This window comes from Odontesthes bonariensis, chromosome 7 (assembly GCF_027942865.1).
Source record: "Odontesthes bonariensis isolate fOdoBon6 chromosome 7, fOdoBon6.hap1, whole genome shotgun sequence".
Taxonomy (NCBI): Eukaryota; Metazoa; Chordata; class Actinopteri; order Atheriniformes; family Atherinopsidae; genus Odontesthes; species Odontesthes bonariensis.
Genome location: NC_134512.1, coordinates 17,524,024 through 17,540,621, shown reverse-complemented (window position 1 = coordinate 17,540,621; position 16,598 = coordinate 17,524,024). Strand labels below are relative to the sequence as shown.

The 16,598-nt window shown below is 41.6% G+C and overlaps 1 protein-coding gene across 3 annotated transcripts in view; it reads right to left on the bottom strand.

Moving 5' to 3' along the window:
- Nucleotides 1-253: 253 nt before the first annotated feature.
- Nucleotides 254-16,598, bottom strand: part of mctp2a (multiple C2 domains, transmembrane 2a) — a 35,556-nt gene continuing 19,211 nt past the window's right edge. For 2 of the 3 annotated variants that reach the window (XM_075469809.1, XM_075469810.1), the window contains exons 17-22: nucleotides 12,386-12,505; nucleotides 11,302-11,343; nucleotides 6,738-6,847; nucleotides 6,511-6,620; nucleotides 5,203-5,300; nucleotides 254-1,057 (exon numbers count right to left, since the gene is read on the bottom strand). In XM_075469809.1, coding sequence (XP_075325924.1) covers nucleotides 998-1,057; nucleotides 5,203-5,300; nucleotides 6,511-6,620; nucleotides 6,738-6,847; nucleotides 11,302-11,343; nucleotides 12,386-12,505 — 540 coding nt within the window. In that variant the 3' untranslated portion in view covers nucleotides 254-997. The remainder of the gene's footprint in view (nucleotides 1,058-5,202; nucleotides 5,301-6,510; nucleotides 6,621-6,737; nucleotides 6,848-11,301; nucleotides 11,344-12,385; nucleotides 12,506-16,598) is intronic. The other variant, XM_075469811.1, reaches the window with a different exon arrangement.

Genomic DNA, 16,598 nt, shown 5'->3' with positions numbered 1-16,598 from the left:
CTGTTATTGTGAGAAGGCAACAAAGCAATGCATTAGGAAGCACACTGGAGCCACACAGCTTTGATGTGAGCTCGGTAACCAAGGCACAGCGGTGGCCGGTGTGTGAGCTCAGTTTCAATGGCCGTGTTGTGTAATCAGATGTGTTTACTGTGTATTCAAGTAAAGAAGTGGTGTAATCCATCCTCTGTAGGATGCAGTTATTGAAAAAAAATCAGGAAAAAGCAAGAACTCAAACTGATCAAGATTCTTTATTCAAGATTTTTGCAAAATCTCCCTTTGATGATGTAAATTTAACACTTAACTTTTACATGATTATAAAATAAAGTGTCACAGATAAACTTGAGATCAGGTATAAGGAATTAATACGCATTCAGTAAATAAATATATATTTGCTTGTGAGATAAAATTAAGAAGTATGGCAGCATTTTATTATATACAAAGAATCAGTACCATAAAACATAGTAAAATTGAGTAATCTGTCCACATACTATTCTAAATGTGTAACAAAAGATATCATTTTTCCTTGGTTATTCAATATATGACTTTTCATTCTATTAAACAGAGACAAAGAAAAAAACATTGCAGTGGTTTGTTGAGGTTGCATTATCGTTTCCTTGAGGCAAATTTCTCAATTACACCAAAGTAAGAAGAAAAAAAGAAAAACATTGGAGGTCTTTGGTAAGCCAAAGCAGACGCCTTCCGTTCCTTTTCTAAATTATATCCAAAGATGTGGGCTGAGCCTCGCAATGATCTCTTTTCTTTACCTCCAAGCTTGTGATTGACAGCACCATGTGCTGCCCTCCTGGCTGCTGCAGTTCACAGCCCCTGTCAGGGGGGTGGCAAACACACAAGCCAGAGAGCAGCAGGGGGCAGAAGTAGGGTGGTGGAGTGCGAGGGGTCATGGAATGCGGCTGGCACTGAAGCGTTATTGTCAGGTGGACTGCATCGTACCACATTTAAAAAGAGACCAGCCTTTCTTCCAGCATACCTGCGGAGCTTACTTCTTCTTCCGCAGCTGGCTCTGGCTGGTGGGCGCTCTCATTGCACTGTACTGCACCTGTAAAAACAAACAGGAGTTTGGTCAGAGGCAGGTAATCCGAGCTCAGTGGAGCGCACGGTAATGGCTCCCCTGAGGAGAGCTGGTGCAGGGGAAAGCGAGGCGGGCTCGCCTGTAATGAATCATTTTTTAAACACAGCAGCAGAGGGGATTAATCACAGGGAGGAAGGATTTGAGAAGTCAAGGGTTCTGTACCAGTGTACGCCCCCCTCATTCTGCACCAGAATCACAATATTAGAAACAGACATCAACTGTTGAGATGACCTGCCAGGCCAGTGAGGGAGTTGCAAACTGCATAATCAGTCACTGTAAGTTATGTCCCCTAAAGAAAACTTTGTGAGTGTTTAGTGTTGTTTAAGTTGAAAAGTTACCACCATCAGTTGACATGTAACTTTATTCATGACTTTATAAACCCCCAGAGTCACTTTCATTTCTTTAGGCTGAATCAGGATATATGAACTTAAAACCTTTTTTTTTTTCTTCCTGTACATAAAGTTAAACTTGAGTTTCACCACAGCCTATCTATCTAACAGCCAGGGGCGGATTGGCCGTCTGGACTTCTGGGACTTATCCCGCCGGGCCGGCCGGCCTAAACATAATGTCAACGGCCCTTGTAAGCCGACTGGCAGCCCGTAGTACTTAGTACTTGTGCACTGAAGTGTTCATGTTTTAGTGCGTATGGCATATTAATTACGCACTAAAACATAGTGCCCGAAGTGCACAAGTGCGCCATCTGAAATTCAGCCCTAGTCTACTCAAGTGATGGCAAGCATCTAGGTCTGTTTCTGGCAAGTCCTACTCCTGCAGTTCTGGAGTCAAGTGCAACATGGAAGGCAAACGAAAAGAAAAAGGAGGTGCTGAAAAAGCCGGGATTAAAAAGAAGAAAAAGTTGGAGGAGGAGGCATCTAAGTGCTCAAAAATTACGGATTTATTCCACAATCCACACCGGCAAAGTACAGGTAAATGACATTGTTGCATTGACATTGGCGTGTGCTAGTCAGGTTAGCACATAAGCTAGTTTAATTGTGTGTATTTAACATGATGTGTTAGGACCTAAATACTCAATGACACTTGGATTTGCGCATTTGTTTGTTGGTATGAATTAGCTATGTTCAATTTCCTCTATAATGTTAGCATTGCCACTACTACCAGAAAGTCAAATAAGCAAAGTTATGAAAACAGCGTCGTGTCACCAGAGGAGGAAAATTGGCTAGCAACAGAGGACGAAAATTGGCTAGCAGATGAAGGCAAGCAAGCAAGGTTCATGCAGGCTAATGGTTTAAAATATTTTTTTTCAAAAATGCATGTTCACTTGTTATATCCGAATTGAGCTATTTGAATATTGAATGGTTTCAGGAGAGTTGTTTTGATCTAAATGGGCTACATATGGAACGAAAATGTATTGCTGCAACTCAATGTTTCAATCTCCAGTTCTCCATTTGAAAGACATGTTCTGTTAGTCATGCCGTTACGTAAGCACGAGCACAGCTGCTAGAAAGTCAATTGATGGAAATAGCGTCCAAAGCCCTCAATAGCAGAAGCATTGTAATGTGCATGGGAGAGCAAGGTTTATTATAGACAGTCGTGTGCTTTTGCCACCTGGTGGTAAACAATTGACCAAATTTTTTTTTTGGTATGAGGCCGGCAAGGGAAAAATTGTCCCGGTGGAAAAATACTTCCCAATCCGCCCCTGCTAACAGCCTTGCCACTTACTATTAAGCCCCATTGTACCGGCTTTTTGGCTGCAGTTCCACCAGAATTCCACTGGGCGCGTCGGTGGAGAGTAGACCAGAATGAATTGGGCCCAATAGAGCTAGATGCTACAAATGGTCAGTTTCACCTAAGTCTCCTCAAGAGTGCTCAGATTTGAATGTAGTTTCTGAGAGCTCAACATGGGTTTCAAGTCAAAAACCTACTGAACGAGTACATATATCCCTTTGATTTCTTACAGGTTGGCTTCTTGTTGTCCACAACGCGCTAGCATTGTGCTAATGACAGCTGGTCGACCGGCGAAAAAATGAATTACGACCAGAGGCACCGCTTGACGGCTGGCTCCATACCAAGCGACAACAGAATTAAGATGGACTTTTTCCGCTTATGTTACCACAGCCTAAGAATCTGTGATGATACCACAGATTCTCTCTTACTACAGCTCTTCCTTGAAAACGCTGCTGCCTTTGAGACCAACAACAAGCAGGATTGTTGCCGTAAAGCGGCATCTCCGGTCGTAAGCTATGTATGACGTCATATACACTTAAAATCCTTTTTTTAAGCAAATGAGTGGCTCTAAAAATCTAAAACTCAGCCATGGGTATTTTCTAAACATCCTCTTTCGAACACGACATTCGAATTACTAGAGAAAAAAATATATCTTGAGATAAGGGCACGCTAGGGCGTATAGCTCCATTGGACTCCATTCATTCTGGTCTCCAAAAATTGAGCGCCCCATGTGGAAAGAGGGTGGAACTGCAACCAAAATCGCCTCGTTAGAAACCGGAAATGCACCGTGAGTTGCGAATCTATAGTATTATAGAATCTGTGGTTTCACTCATGTTTACACATTTTCTATTTCCTAAGTTTCCTCAGTGTTCAAATGCACTTACTTATGTGTATGATAAATGTGTCGTTTGACACATGGAAAATTTTTCAAATTATCACCAAAAGTACCATCATAAATAATCCAAAGAAGACTGATCATAAGGGTAAGCTGACAAAAAGAGCTGGAATTTGAAAACTAGCTTTTGAAGTTTGCTTCCTGAGCTCCAATACAGTGAATCTGTTGAATAAAGGTAAGAACTCTATGCTAATTAGCTGCTCTCCATTATTAGAATGGGAGATGGAATGCGGGAACAAAGTGACTGCCTCCTGCATCAGAACATGAAACTGTCCTCAGAACTGACAGATGCTTCTTATTTCAAGACAGACACAGTGTTGTCAGAAGTCCCCGTTTGAGGCGCACTTTGTAGATCTGCGCAGGCACTAATTGCCAAGTCACATTTGCAAGAAAGACAGGAGTCAATTTTCAGCCTTTGTGGTGTTTTGTGTCCACATCTATCTGAGGTTTGAAGTTCCAAGTCAACAAAAACAAATATGTGGTCTATTCTTTTGGGTCTCCTGTGTATATGACGTTAAGGTTATTTTTCCCAGTACACAATGAAACGTACTTATGATGAATCTTAAGGGTGTTTTGTTTTTTTATGATTGGAGCTATTTTCAAGATGTAGCTCCTCTTTTTAAACCAGGCTAAAAAGTATTGTTTGCGAAGGATTTGAAAGTGAGTCATTTTCAAAGCCCAAACCCTGTATTCCGATGGGGAGGAAGACATACAAAGGATTGTGAATCAAAATGTATTCACCACCTTGTTTTGCCAACTCAGTCAGCCAAATCTCAAACAACACAGGCTCCCTCCAACATCACAGAGGAGTCAGCAATGGCTTGCTGCAGGAGGACATCAAGGGTGCTGCTAAGAAAAAGACTGGGGTGAGAGTGTCTTGCCAGATACAGACTGTCAGGATTTCTTGCAGAATTCTGTCTGGCGAGTTACCTGCGAGATGAAGGCATTGTGTGGCACTTCATTTCCTGGCTATGCAAAATTCCAAGTCAGAGGACGGCGAGCACACAGCACTACTTATAACAACCTGACAGCTCTTCTCTGCTCTGAGATGTAAATGCAAATGACATATCAGCCGTGGCTAATATGTAATCACATATGGCACCCAGCGAGACGACTGGGGCTCACGAATATATTAATTGACTCTACCACCCTGAAGTGACTGAGCCCACATCAGAGTTTCTGTGCTGACACAACAGTCAGAGACGTCAGGAGCTCTCTGACGACACTCGACCAATCACTAGCTTCAGTGTCACAGAGCCTCAATCAAACACATAAAATAGCTAATAACAGACGAGGCTACAGCAACATGGCTGAGAACAGAGCATCTCCCCATTCAGGCACCAATGCGACTATGGATGGAGTTATACTGAGGAATAATTGGGCCAGGGCTGCTTTAAAGGCGCGAGTCCATTATTAATCAAACAAAGCCAGAGGATACATTTCCACAGCACTTGGGAATTCTGGTACAGCAAATAATGCAGACATCTACAGGGAATTCTATCCCTATCTGTATGTAAAATTGGACCCTTACCTTTTGAATATCAGATGGCACCCTCTCGAGGAAATCCAGTATTTCATTATTGTCAATAGCATATGGGTTGCGCAGCTTCTTGGTAAATTTGTTAACGCCTGTGAAAACAAGAACACATTAATAAATAAAGGTGTCACACCAGGCAGCAAAGTTTTAAAGTGATTTACAGTGTAAAAAATAATAATGATAAAAAGTTGGTTAACCCTATCTATGTGGAGTCTGGACCTCCCACCAGTGTTTCAGTAACTGCATCATATAATGCTGTTTCAATGGGTCCTTTTCAGCTAAAATTAATTTAAGCCTGAGAAATACAATGGAAACAAGTGAGGATAAAACAATGCTTCATTACAGTTATTCGTTGTTCAAGAACACTTGGGCATTCGTGAAAACCTTTGCTAATTTTGGTTTGCTTCAGTCTTATAACTTCTTACAAGAACATACATCTATATTTACTTTTCACGTGGCTGCATACCACAGAGAGAGAAGAATATCTCTGGGGTCCGGTAATGGGACCATTATATTCAAAGTTCGGTTCTGCTTGTACCTCGGCATGCAGACAAAGAACCTAAGGACTTAAATATGTGCAAAGCAACTTGAAAGGCTTGCCTTGCAACCACACAGATGGGGGTTAACTGGGGAGGCAGAGGAGTGTCTCAGACTGTGCTTTTTGTTTGATACAGTGGTTTTTTGGTATTGATTGTGTTGAAGGCAGTGTGGAAGTACTGTGGTTGTGGGCTTACAGCTGGAGGTGGAGAGTCTGTTAAGGGCAGCATATACCTCCCTGACCACAGAGACAACGGTCTGTTCTGTATGACTACAGCAGATAATGAGAGGCTAGACCAGGAGCCTACAGACTGCCCAAGGACATCATGTATTATATACAGCCTGCTACTCTGACTCTGCTTTGTTTTTGCACAAACCCTCGGTCAGGCCTCTACTGGGCTCTGCTGCATCAACCCACACTGGGCTGCGCAAACTTCTGTAACAGTCTGATCTCTGTGCATCTGCAGAGGTGTAGAAATGCCAGAGTTCTTAAATTACTTTACTTCATTAAATAATGGATTTTTTTCAGTTTGGAAGACTGGATAAGTTTTATCTGCTGTGTTTTGCAACAATGATATATTGGTGTTGTTTTTTTAAACTACTTGCTGGGATGTTTTTGGGACAATACTGAAGGATCAAGCAAGGAACCGATAGTGGGAGGTTGATAGCTCTTGCAATTTACCCAGTGTTCTTTCACTTATGTAAAAGCAGTTTTTAAAATTCATATTTCATCAATTCAATTGGGTTTTAACATGTTAAACTTACCCCATATCAGCACAATGTATCTTAGTGGGACATAATATAATAGTGCTGCTGCCAAAAACAGCACCAGGCAGGCCAAGGATGACAAAAATGGGACAGACCAGCTGAATATGCTGTAAAGAAATTAAAGCGGAATTAAGGTGTATTTCTAGAGTAAACAGTTAAATCAGACAAACGGCATTTATTCAGTATCAAATAAAGTTTTTGAGTGTGTTAAATATGATCAATACTTCTTGATTCGCTCTCCGATGTTTGCGATTTCCTCCAACACAGTCTGGACGACCAGCACCACTTCCTGGACCATGTGTATTTTATCCATCAAACCCTTTTTTCCAGATTCCTAAAAGGAAGAAAAAATCCACAGACACTGATGAGGTGCACCGTATGTCAATTGTTGAGCAGCGTAGACAAAGACCAGTTTATCTCTGCCGTGCTATTATGTGTGATTTATCTATTGAATGGCCCATAATGAGCAAACACTGTACATCTTTAGACTATGCTTTTGAAGATGAGACAGACAGCGCTCAGAAGCTGTTATGTGGATCGCTGAAAGATTTCATCTTTTGTCAGCAACCCACAATAGGGCTGTTGCACAAGTGCAGCACAATCAAGACTCTGCGGTAGATGAAAAGTACATAAAATGGCCTTCTGCAATCAGACAGACTAGACGACCTAGAGAGGAAGTGCAGGGGACTCACAACTTAGGAGAGACTCCATTCCAGCAGACTGCACAGGACAAGTTTGAACATGTTTTAACAAATATGCCAGGTTTGTCTTTCTAACCTAACATTCTCTCCGCATGAAGAAAAAACACTTCAGCCAGCTTGATTCTTGTCACAGCCAATACACATACGGGATCATCTCCTTTCAAGGTACATGGTGGGGAGAAAAAAAATAAAAATGTCGCAAAGCAATAAGTCAGTGTGTGAGAGAGTGAGAGACTTTTTTTCTCAAAATGAAATAAATGCGATCACATCAAGCTCGGAAATAATAACAACTACGAAGCCTTTCAGGGCACAAGAGTGAGAGATAACATGAGTAACACAAGCTAAAGAGAGCTGAGAAGCTTTTACATCAAAAGGAGGAAATAATGACAGGAATGATGACAGAGAGAAGAGTGGGAGAGGAAGAGTGAGAGGGGGAAGGAAAGTGTTGGGGGAGGGCGCTCTAATGGACCCTAACAGAAGGCTTGAGGATGCCTATATGTTTGTGTTACAAGTCAGCTGAAGCCGCAGCCTGTATGCACTGACAGGGCCCAGACAGACTGCCTTTATCAGAGCTTCATGAAGCAGCCCCTGGGAACACACTGTCTGCCAGCACAGAGAGACTCCCCACTGCTGGGCCCTCTCTCCTCCACGAAAGGCGCAGGAAGAGAGCAATTCCCACACTAGCGGAGCCTCCCCCACTGGGCTCTGATCTGGACAGACACTGAAGACTCAGCACTGTCCAAAAAAGGAAAAACTATCACAAATATGTTTTCTTCTAGATTAACATCTCATGAAATCTCATCGTGGTGAAAGAGGACTATCTATGTTTCTGCATCATCCCACTTCATTTAGCTGGATCAGGCAGCAACCTATATGTGTGTCCTTTACTCTATGTCAGGTTTTATTTGAGATATTTTCACCAGGTTCATTTTGAAAGCAGGGCATGTAGTTAGAGTCTGTTAAAAGACATTCGATAAGGAACCTCAGCATCCCGGCATTCCTTTTCATATCTCCATTCAAACTTGTTTAAGCAACCCATATGAAGCATTATTTAACTGCAATGGATACACGTGCAAGGTAAATCTATCCTGAACTGCTCTGGCAGTAAGAAAAGAGATTGTTTTTTATTTCTAAGAGGAAAAACAGACAAATAGATGTAATCTGAAGTATGCATCAAGAGGCAGAGCTCTCATGATTATCATGATTCATCTGCTTTAGGATTCCAGAAATCCTCTATTGCCTGAGTGACCGAAACTGGAGTTTTTCCTGCATTAATCATGTGATGATATGCTTTGTTCCTTTCTCTTTTTAGCATGTACATGAGTGTAGAGCAAAACAAAAATAAATAAAAGATCTCCCTTTTAAATGGAAAAGGATGGGTAAACTGGGGATGGGCTAAATGAGTACGAAATTTCTACTGATTAGAAAACCTGAGTGAAATCATATTCTCATTTCAGACAAAATTGCAAAAGCTTCCTTTTAAGGTGCAGTAATGGAGAACCAATTTGGTCTCCCGCAGAAAGGTAAACATACTCTAAAAGACATGTGTGCTGCTATCAAAGGCTGGAAATAAAAGCTCATTTAGCATAATTTTAATTAGAATGAACTGTGCCAAATTTGAGTTCTCAGATGGAATATTTATCTTGTGACTTTTTGAGAGAAAAGAAAATTCAAAGTTTGTCTAAATGGAAAACACCTGTGTTCCAAACAATTTATCACACATGTGACTAAAATAAACTAGCGCACACTTTGCTGGGGAAAGGCTTTAACGTATTGTTTGGTCACACAATGCACGCCACAGATCATGACATGGGCAGCATGTCTGACTGGTGTGTTCAAGGAGACCTAGCGGTGACTGAGGGCTGTTGGGTGAAAGATAGAGTAACCCTGAAGCACAGTCTGGCATCCCCCCAACCCCTTCCTAACCCTCCCCCCCAAAAAACTCCCATGGGCTGAGCTCTGTGAACAAGTCAACTCTGGACCAGCGCTGCCAGCCGGGGGGCAATGGAAAGGCTGTTTCATCTTCCCTGTTCATTTCTGTTGAAGAGCTATGGACTTGTTTTGCCTCTCTCTTTCTTTATGTTATGATTAAATATTGTCTATCTGCTCAATTGATACCTAAGGCCAAGGGGAAGTCACTTTGCCCACACATAATTTGTAAGCTGTCTCCATCCCTGAGGACAGATTTGTTCACAGGCAGAGAATCTGTTCTGCATTATCCTGCTGTAACACCGCCTTGCCTTTCGTCTCTCTTTAACGTCATGCCTTCACATTCTCACTGCTCCGTCTGAGGTTTACATATTTCCTTCCTCAGGGGGGAAACGAGGGGGGGTTATAGGAACATATTTGAGTGGTAATCATAACCTTCTCAGAGGGAAAAGGCTTTATTCACATGTTAAAGGAGAAACTAAGGGAGAGAAGCAAGGCTTTGAAGTCATCAAATTTAACACTGATCACTCTTTAACCCCAAATATTTTTAAAGAAGACTTTGATAGGGTGTGTAAAGCTACACTGTTTGATCTAACGGCATGATATCACATTCAAGTGACAGCAAGACCATAACAAGACTTTCAAATAAGCCACTTTAAATTATAGCTGACAGCTTAAAACAAACATGGGTGAGTGCTTAATTAGTAAATGAAAGGAGATATTTCATTTCCTGCGAGTGTGAAAGGGCTTAGAAGGCTCATGGAAAACCTTTCAAAAAGCTTTAAGAGGCGAAGGCTGAGTTTGCAAACATGTGGAACAGAGATGCAGAAAAAAAACGAAAAAACTGCCATTTCTAAAATGTACACAAGGAAACCTTCCTCTGTTGTAGTTTGAAGTTTCAAGGTACAGTAAAGAAAAACTTATCCTTTCTATTGAGAGGCTATAATGACTAAAAATAATTCCAATGAAGTAATCCTCCTCTATTTAACATTCATAAAATGCACATATTCTTTGTCACTGCTTTTTGTTTAAGCATCAGTTTTCTTCTTCACCGCACTGATAGAAAGTGTGACTTTCCACTGCACAGATATATCATGCAAGTTTCATCTGCAAAACAGCCCACCCTTTCAGACAGGATTTGGTGGATGTGCCTGTGTTTTTAAAAGAAGCTGGCTCTTCAGTAGCCCCTGGTCATTGCAACAGAATATATTGAGCGCATTATGGATATGAATCCTGGGCCTAGACACGCAGCACAAGGGTCATTGCTTGGAGGCTTTGCTTTAGTTCCACACTTCGTGGCCATAAAGCAATAATACACATCCCTGTTAACTTTTTTCTTCTTTACAGAAGACAGTGGGATGAACATAATTGAATGTTGTGTGCTGTGGGAAGTATAATTTTCGGGCTACTTAAAGATCTCCTGTTGTGTTGTTGTTTTGTTTGACACCAGAGAGTAGTAATAATACACATTATCATTATCAACACTGATAAAACGACTGATAAAACTTTAGGGGCAGAGCATCGGTTTACTGCTTGGTGACTGTTCCCTTCATTTTTCTGGCAGTAAAAAGTGTTTTTATTTTTTTTATTTTGGTGGTATCCCATTTAGAGATGATAAACAAAAAAAAAAAAAAACATCTACTGATGTAATATCCAGTAATTGTTCAAAACTGGATGTAAAGCCCAGTTTAAATACATTTCATATTTTCAAAAGGCTGCAGCGTCTCGGTGGCGTAGTGACACTGAAATGGACGGAGAACTACGTTGAACATTACAGCAGTTTCATAAATGTTCCCGTTATTTGGAATGCATGAAAATATCTATATTCTTATTAAATACCAGTTACTTTACAGAAATACTCACTAGAACCTATGTAGCTTTTACCTTTGGTAGAATATGTGTTTGTACAAGGCCCGCAGCTGTTTGCTGAACCAGGTATGTACCCACCCCAAGCTTGCAGTAATTTTTGTGCGTTTGATTCAAACTTTGTTTTGCAGAGAGAAACATTAGTCGGATCCAAACATAGTTTTTCCACAAGCCACAAATTGAGAAGTTAAAACCACTCATTTTTGTGTAGATATAATGTTGAAAACTAACGGGGTGATAACATCGTACCAAAACTTATTATCCCTTATTCGAAAGAGACAAGATAAAATACCTTCTCATCTTCCTCTTCGTCATCACCCATGGTCATGTTCACCTATGAGAAAATAAAGGGTAGGGGGTGATTTCCAACAAATGGGACATGTGGGCACTGGAGCATTTTTAACAAACACCTAGTAATGAAATTTTCTTTGAGCACATTCACCCCTATTGGGAGAGGCTTGTTTCCATAGAGACTGCATCACAGGGGTGACCTCACACAAAAGAAGAGGTGAAAAAGGGCCTTCCTTGCAAGAGCACTGTCACACCAAAGCAATCTCTTTCCTCCACAACATAAGCACTCAGAAAAACAGAAAGAGGAAATAAAAAAAACACATTTAATTTGGATGTTGTTGCCTAGATCACTTTAAATCAACTCATCTCCTACCCCACTGTGGTGCACACTGTGACATTGCCTGGTTGCAGAGCTGTGTCATTGGTGGCCACAGGGTCACAGGGGGGGTAACAGAGTCTCCCCACTGGATATGAGGGTGAGCCTGGACTTTACCATTGCCCTGAGATGGCATCTTAGCCAACAGCCATGAACACAACGAATGAGCGAGGGATTTTGCTTTTGGGAGGGTGTGGGAGTAGGCCTGACCTCTGGCTGCAGTGGCCAGGCTTACAACACAGTGAAATTGGAGGCCAGTCAGAAGTGTGAACAGTATTGACCTTCAAAGACATTTGTAGGGCAAGCATAAATTCCAAAAGACGGTGCAGACGAAGATGGTGCTATGTTCTAGAAAGTACTATAGTCCCATATCTATTACCACTAACACCATATTTTATTCATTTTATTACCGTAACAAAAAAAACTGTGCATGTATAATGACAATAAAGGCATTCTGATTCTGATTCTGATTTACAGATGTGCGTTAACTGTCAACAGATCTTTATTTTTCAGCCCTGACGACACAAACTTTATGGATAAAAAGCTTTTGATAGGTTTGACAGCTTTTAGGTATGAAAAATGACAATCCAGGTCTTAAAGGGCAATACACACACTGCTCCTTCCGGTCTCAATGCATTAACTTATTGAATAATTCTACACTGGTCTGTAGTGTCTACAGATCTGTAAAAGACTGAAACTGATCACTCACCAAGTCCTGGTTGGAGCTAGCCTTTCCTGTAGAGAGCTGGACGTAGTTCCAGCCGATGAGCAGAAGCAGGAAGAGGGGCAGCATGAAGAGATCCCAGTTCCACACTGTCACAAGGAAGATCTGAAGAGACAGAGCATGAAACATCACATCATACTACAGCACCTTACCCCAGTTTACCAGTCTCAGCAAACCTGTTCCCAACCTGTTTTGTGTTCCTGTTCACAAAATGGCTTTAACCACGTCCCAGATGTCACGAGGAGCACTACAGTAGTGTAAAGCCTCTGAGATTTATAGCCAGTGGCAACAGATTTTATTCAAGGTGGTTTGAAAGTAATAGACATTCAACTTTTAATATCTTGAAATCCTATTTGCAATTGCACTGCGCTGGCAGAGTGCCTTACTGCTGAACAGAAAGTCTGACATGGATACACATGATATGCTGTCTTTTAACTTGTACATCAAATCCTCTTAGACTCAGACGCAGTAACGCTTTCTGAAAAAGCCCATATGGCAACTGGAGAAGCATTTGCAACATTTACCCCCTCCATGGCAAGGATACTGAGAAAAGTCAAGACCCCTGGTAGAAATAAGATGGATCACACTGAATGAGTAATCCCACATAATTTTGTAAAGGAGTGGTGCTAAGCACGTTGCGCAACACCCACTGCATTTCACAGCAGAGCACTAATTGGACGGCTGCATTTAAACCCATTTAGTGACAGCCTAATGAGTCTGTCTGAAACTAAAATTATCAGTAGCATGTGACGAGGATCACACCAGCGGGTTGACAGGGATGAAATAAAAATGTCCCCCACAGCAAGCCGAATCTTACAATATATTATGGTGTGAACAAATGCCAATAGTCCCAACATATGGTCCACTTTCATTTACTACAGATATCTAGCTCAAATTTTCTTCTTCCAACTTATGTGCATTTTCTCTAAATAATGCAAACTTTGCAACAGTTACATTCATTCAACTTTCCTGAAAAGTTCATTGCAAACATTGTATATACTGCTATCTTGAACCCACTTTATTGTAGCACTGTGCAGTCTAAGCTGAAAGAGCTTGAGGCTGCTTAGAGTTCGAACAATATGCTTGATTTAAGCCTGAGACAGGATGTGAAGCTCCGAGACCTTCAGGCCCCAATAGCAGGCTTGTAAACAGCAGACTGCTCCTGTCACAGCAACAATGTAGAGTCCGTGCATGTTGCTCTGGGGGGTCTACCTACTGCCACACCAGGCCTAGGTTCAAACAGCCACCAGGGAAATGTGTAGCATGAGTAATACAGACAACACCGTGGCACAGTGCCCTAGGCTTCACCACTGTACTGCTTAAGATCCCTCAGTACAACCTGGGAAAGGGTGGGTGAACCGAAGCATCGCACAGAAACACAGTGTGATCACCAAGATACAATGAAACAAAAAACAGGAACAATATCTGTTTTAGTTACTGAGAGCTCATTTGAATTACATATACAGCAACAAACTAGAGCTAGTGAGGAACAAAAAAGGTAAACAATGAATATGCATGATGTGCAGAGATAGCTGCAGTACATCTCCTCTCTGTTATGAATAACTTACGTCATGTGTTGTCACCTCATTTCCCATGAGGCAATTCTAAAGCGACTATCCCCTCACCCCCAGAGGAATTCTGCTGGCTGGTGGACAGGTAGCTTGTCATATTTTGAGTATTCTCATAAAAAAAAGGAAAAAAAGGAAAAAGAAAAGGGGGGAAATGTGCCTGGATGCTGACATGAGCCCAGCAGGAATGTTGAACCTCCTTGCCCTCCCTGCAAAAGCTGCTATATTAACCACTAAAGTCTAATTGCTTGGTGTGTGTCTTCCTGTGCAAGTCAACAGAGGGAGCCAATTCATTTCCGCCCAGGGAGCCAGCAGAGAGAATCTGTCACAGGTATTCATAATCGCCCACTAATGCAAATTTCTGCTCACCACGTTCTGGCTCAGTGGACAAGATAAAAGCCTTCAGAAATACAATGCCTTGTGTCTAAACTGAGAGCTTAAATGAGGGTATAAACCGAAACTGTCAGAAATATCTTCCCAGTTCCTCCCTTATGGTATGTCAACCCATGTGGTTGGGATTTACATGCTTTTGGGGTTTTTTTTATAAAAAAAAAAAAAAATGGGGAGAAACATCTGGGGAAACCTCAGATTCCTCCACTCAGATGAGACTTTGCTGTTAGATATTCCACAGTAATGAGAGGAGGTAGGACTGTACTTTCCTTTGTCTCCTTGTCTCCTTTCGTTTCTGTGAAATTGAGACAGCTAATTCCTCACTAGGTTTACGTTTTGCTTGTAAGCAGCAGAGTGATCAAAGGACATGTCGGACAAACTGCAGCCTTTAAGTGTAAATTTGTATGAAAAAATAATTGTCATCAAAGATGGGCTCGGCAACAGGCTCTGAATGGATATGTTTTCAACTGTTAAGACATTTTACACATCAAGTGAAGCCTTAAACTTTTTCAACTTAACAATGAAAACGTATTGCCCAGTCAATTATGCAACGAAAAATGAAATAAATCAACTGCAAACCAGAGCAAAGGGGGGAAATTTATGATATACCTGAGCATTTTTGGTTTGCACAGAGCAATATTAGATAACAAGCGACTTGTAATGGAACAAGTGTTGATATTTGTGTCTGGGAGGAGTGTCTCTAATGCAGGATGCCTCCCTTGACAAACACCATTTAGCTGAAAAATGTTTGTATGATTATGCACAGGGTGCCTAGGGAGAAAAAAAGAATGAATTAATAAAACTATCAGCACACGGTAGAGTAGATGATGGAGATGCACTCTCCTTAGCCACCTGTAAGCGCCTGCAGAAGGGGGCAACCCTGAGCTGAGCTAGTCTGCCAAGAGGGTTAAGAACAACCTGACAGATTTGTTTTATGGTGCCATTAATATGATTCCACTAAATGCATTCTGCGCCTTCTCATGCAGATCCCCTGGCCAGCGGAATCCAGCAGCTAATAATAAAGCACTCAGCGATTAAAAGTGTGAATAAAATAACTTAAAGCTGAGCAAGCATGGCAGCTCCCACCACCCACACTCTCCCAGGAGAGGAAGAGGAGATCGTAGCAGGAACAAAGGGACAGAGACACCTTCTATAAAAGTTTTCACCGTTCTGTAAATTGATTAACAGGGGGTGGCCCAACATACCAACATAAACCACGTACTGGCAAATATACTGCCAGACTGCAAGGCTGCCAAACATTCTTCTTTTACACAACAGCAGACAACGGGCTATAAATACGGGCATCACGGCAGCATAACACAAATAATACCGTTGATGAGCCAAATTAATGTAATGTCACCGCACATGGGGCCATACAGAATCATTACTGTTTGTGTAAAAAAAATTGTTCCAATGTTTTTTTTCTAATCCAGTACATTTAAAAAATATTCTTATTTTCAAACTATGCACCGACCAAACACACGGAAGATTTAATCTTGGCTCTATCTTCACTACTTCTCTTCAGTTGCACTCCACTTGGAAAGCTCAACAAAACGAGAAGAGTGCCAGCCAGCATTATGAGGGTCAGTCATGGGGGCTGTGGACGGATGCCAGATTACGTGAACATGTACTGAAAGAGTGTAAGACTGACTATAGGCTGCAGGGTTCGTCTTTCTTTGTGTGTGGTTGTCTGTGTGTGTGGGAGAGACAGGAAAATAGGAGGAAAAGCCATGTGCACAAATACGGGATACATAAATGCTAGAAAAATAAGAAAAGGTTCTACAGATCCTAATATGGTGATGAAAAATGAATGGCAGTGATATTAAACCACATTACCTTTTATTTGAAAAATATATTTAAAAAAGCTACTCATGCTGGTCCATTTTCTTTTTTGTTCACGCAGAACAGAGTCTGGCTGATGGAGGGTTGATGCTGAGAACAGGAGCGGCAGGCTTTAAAGTAGCTGTAAATGCAGAGCAATGAGACATGTAATTTGTGTTGAGCTCGGGCCAGTGTGGGGACAGGCTTTCAGGGGGTGTCAGAGGCAGAAGAAGCACAGATAAGATTTCTCTCCGGGGCAGGTAGAGCGTGTGGGCAGCCACAGTGCTCTGAGCTAACACTGAATAAATATTTCACATACGCTCAGCTCAAGTCTTATCAACTCGGAAGAGACGCACAGAGAGAAGAAGAGAGAGTAAAAGAGAGGCTTCTGTTGAAATGGAGAGCCTCTTCAGTGGGTT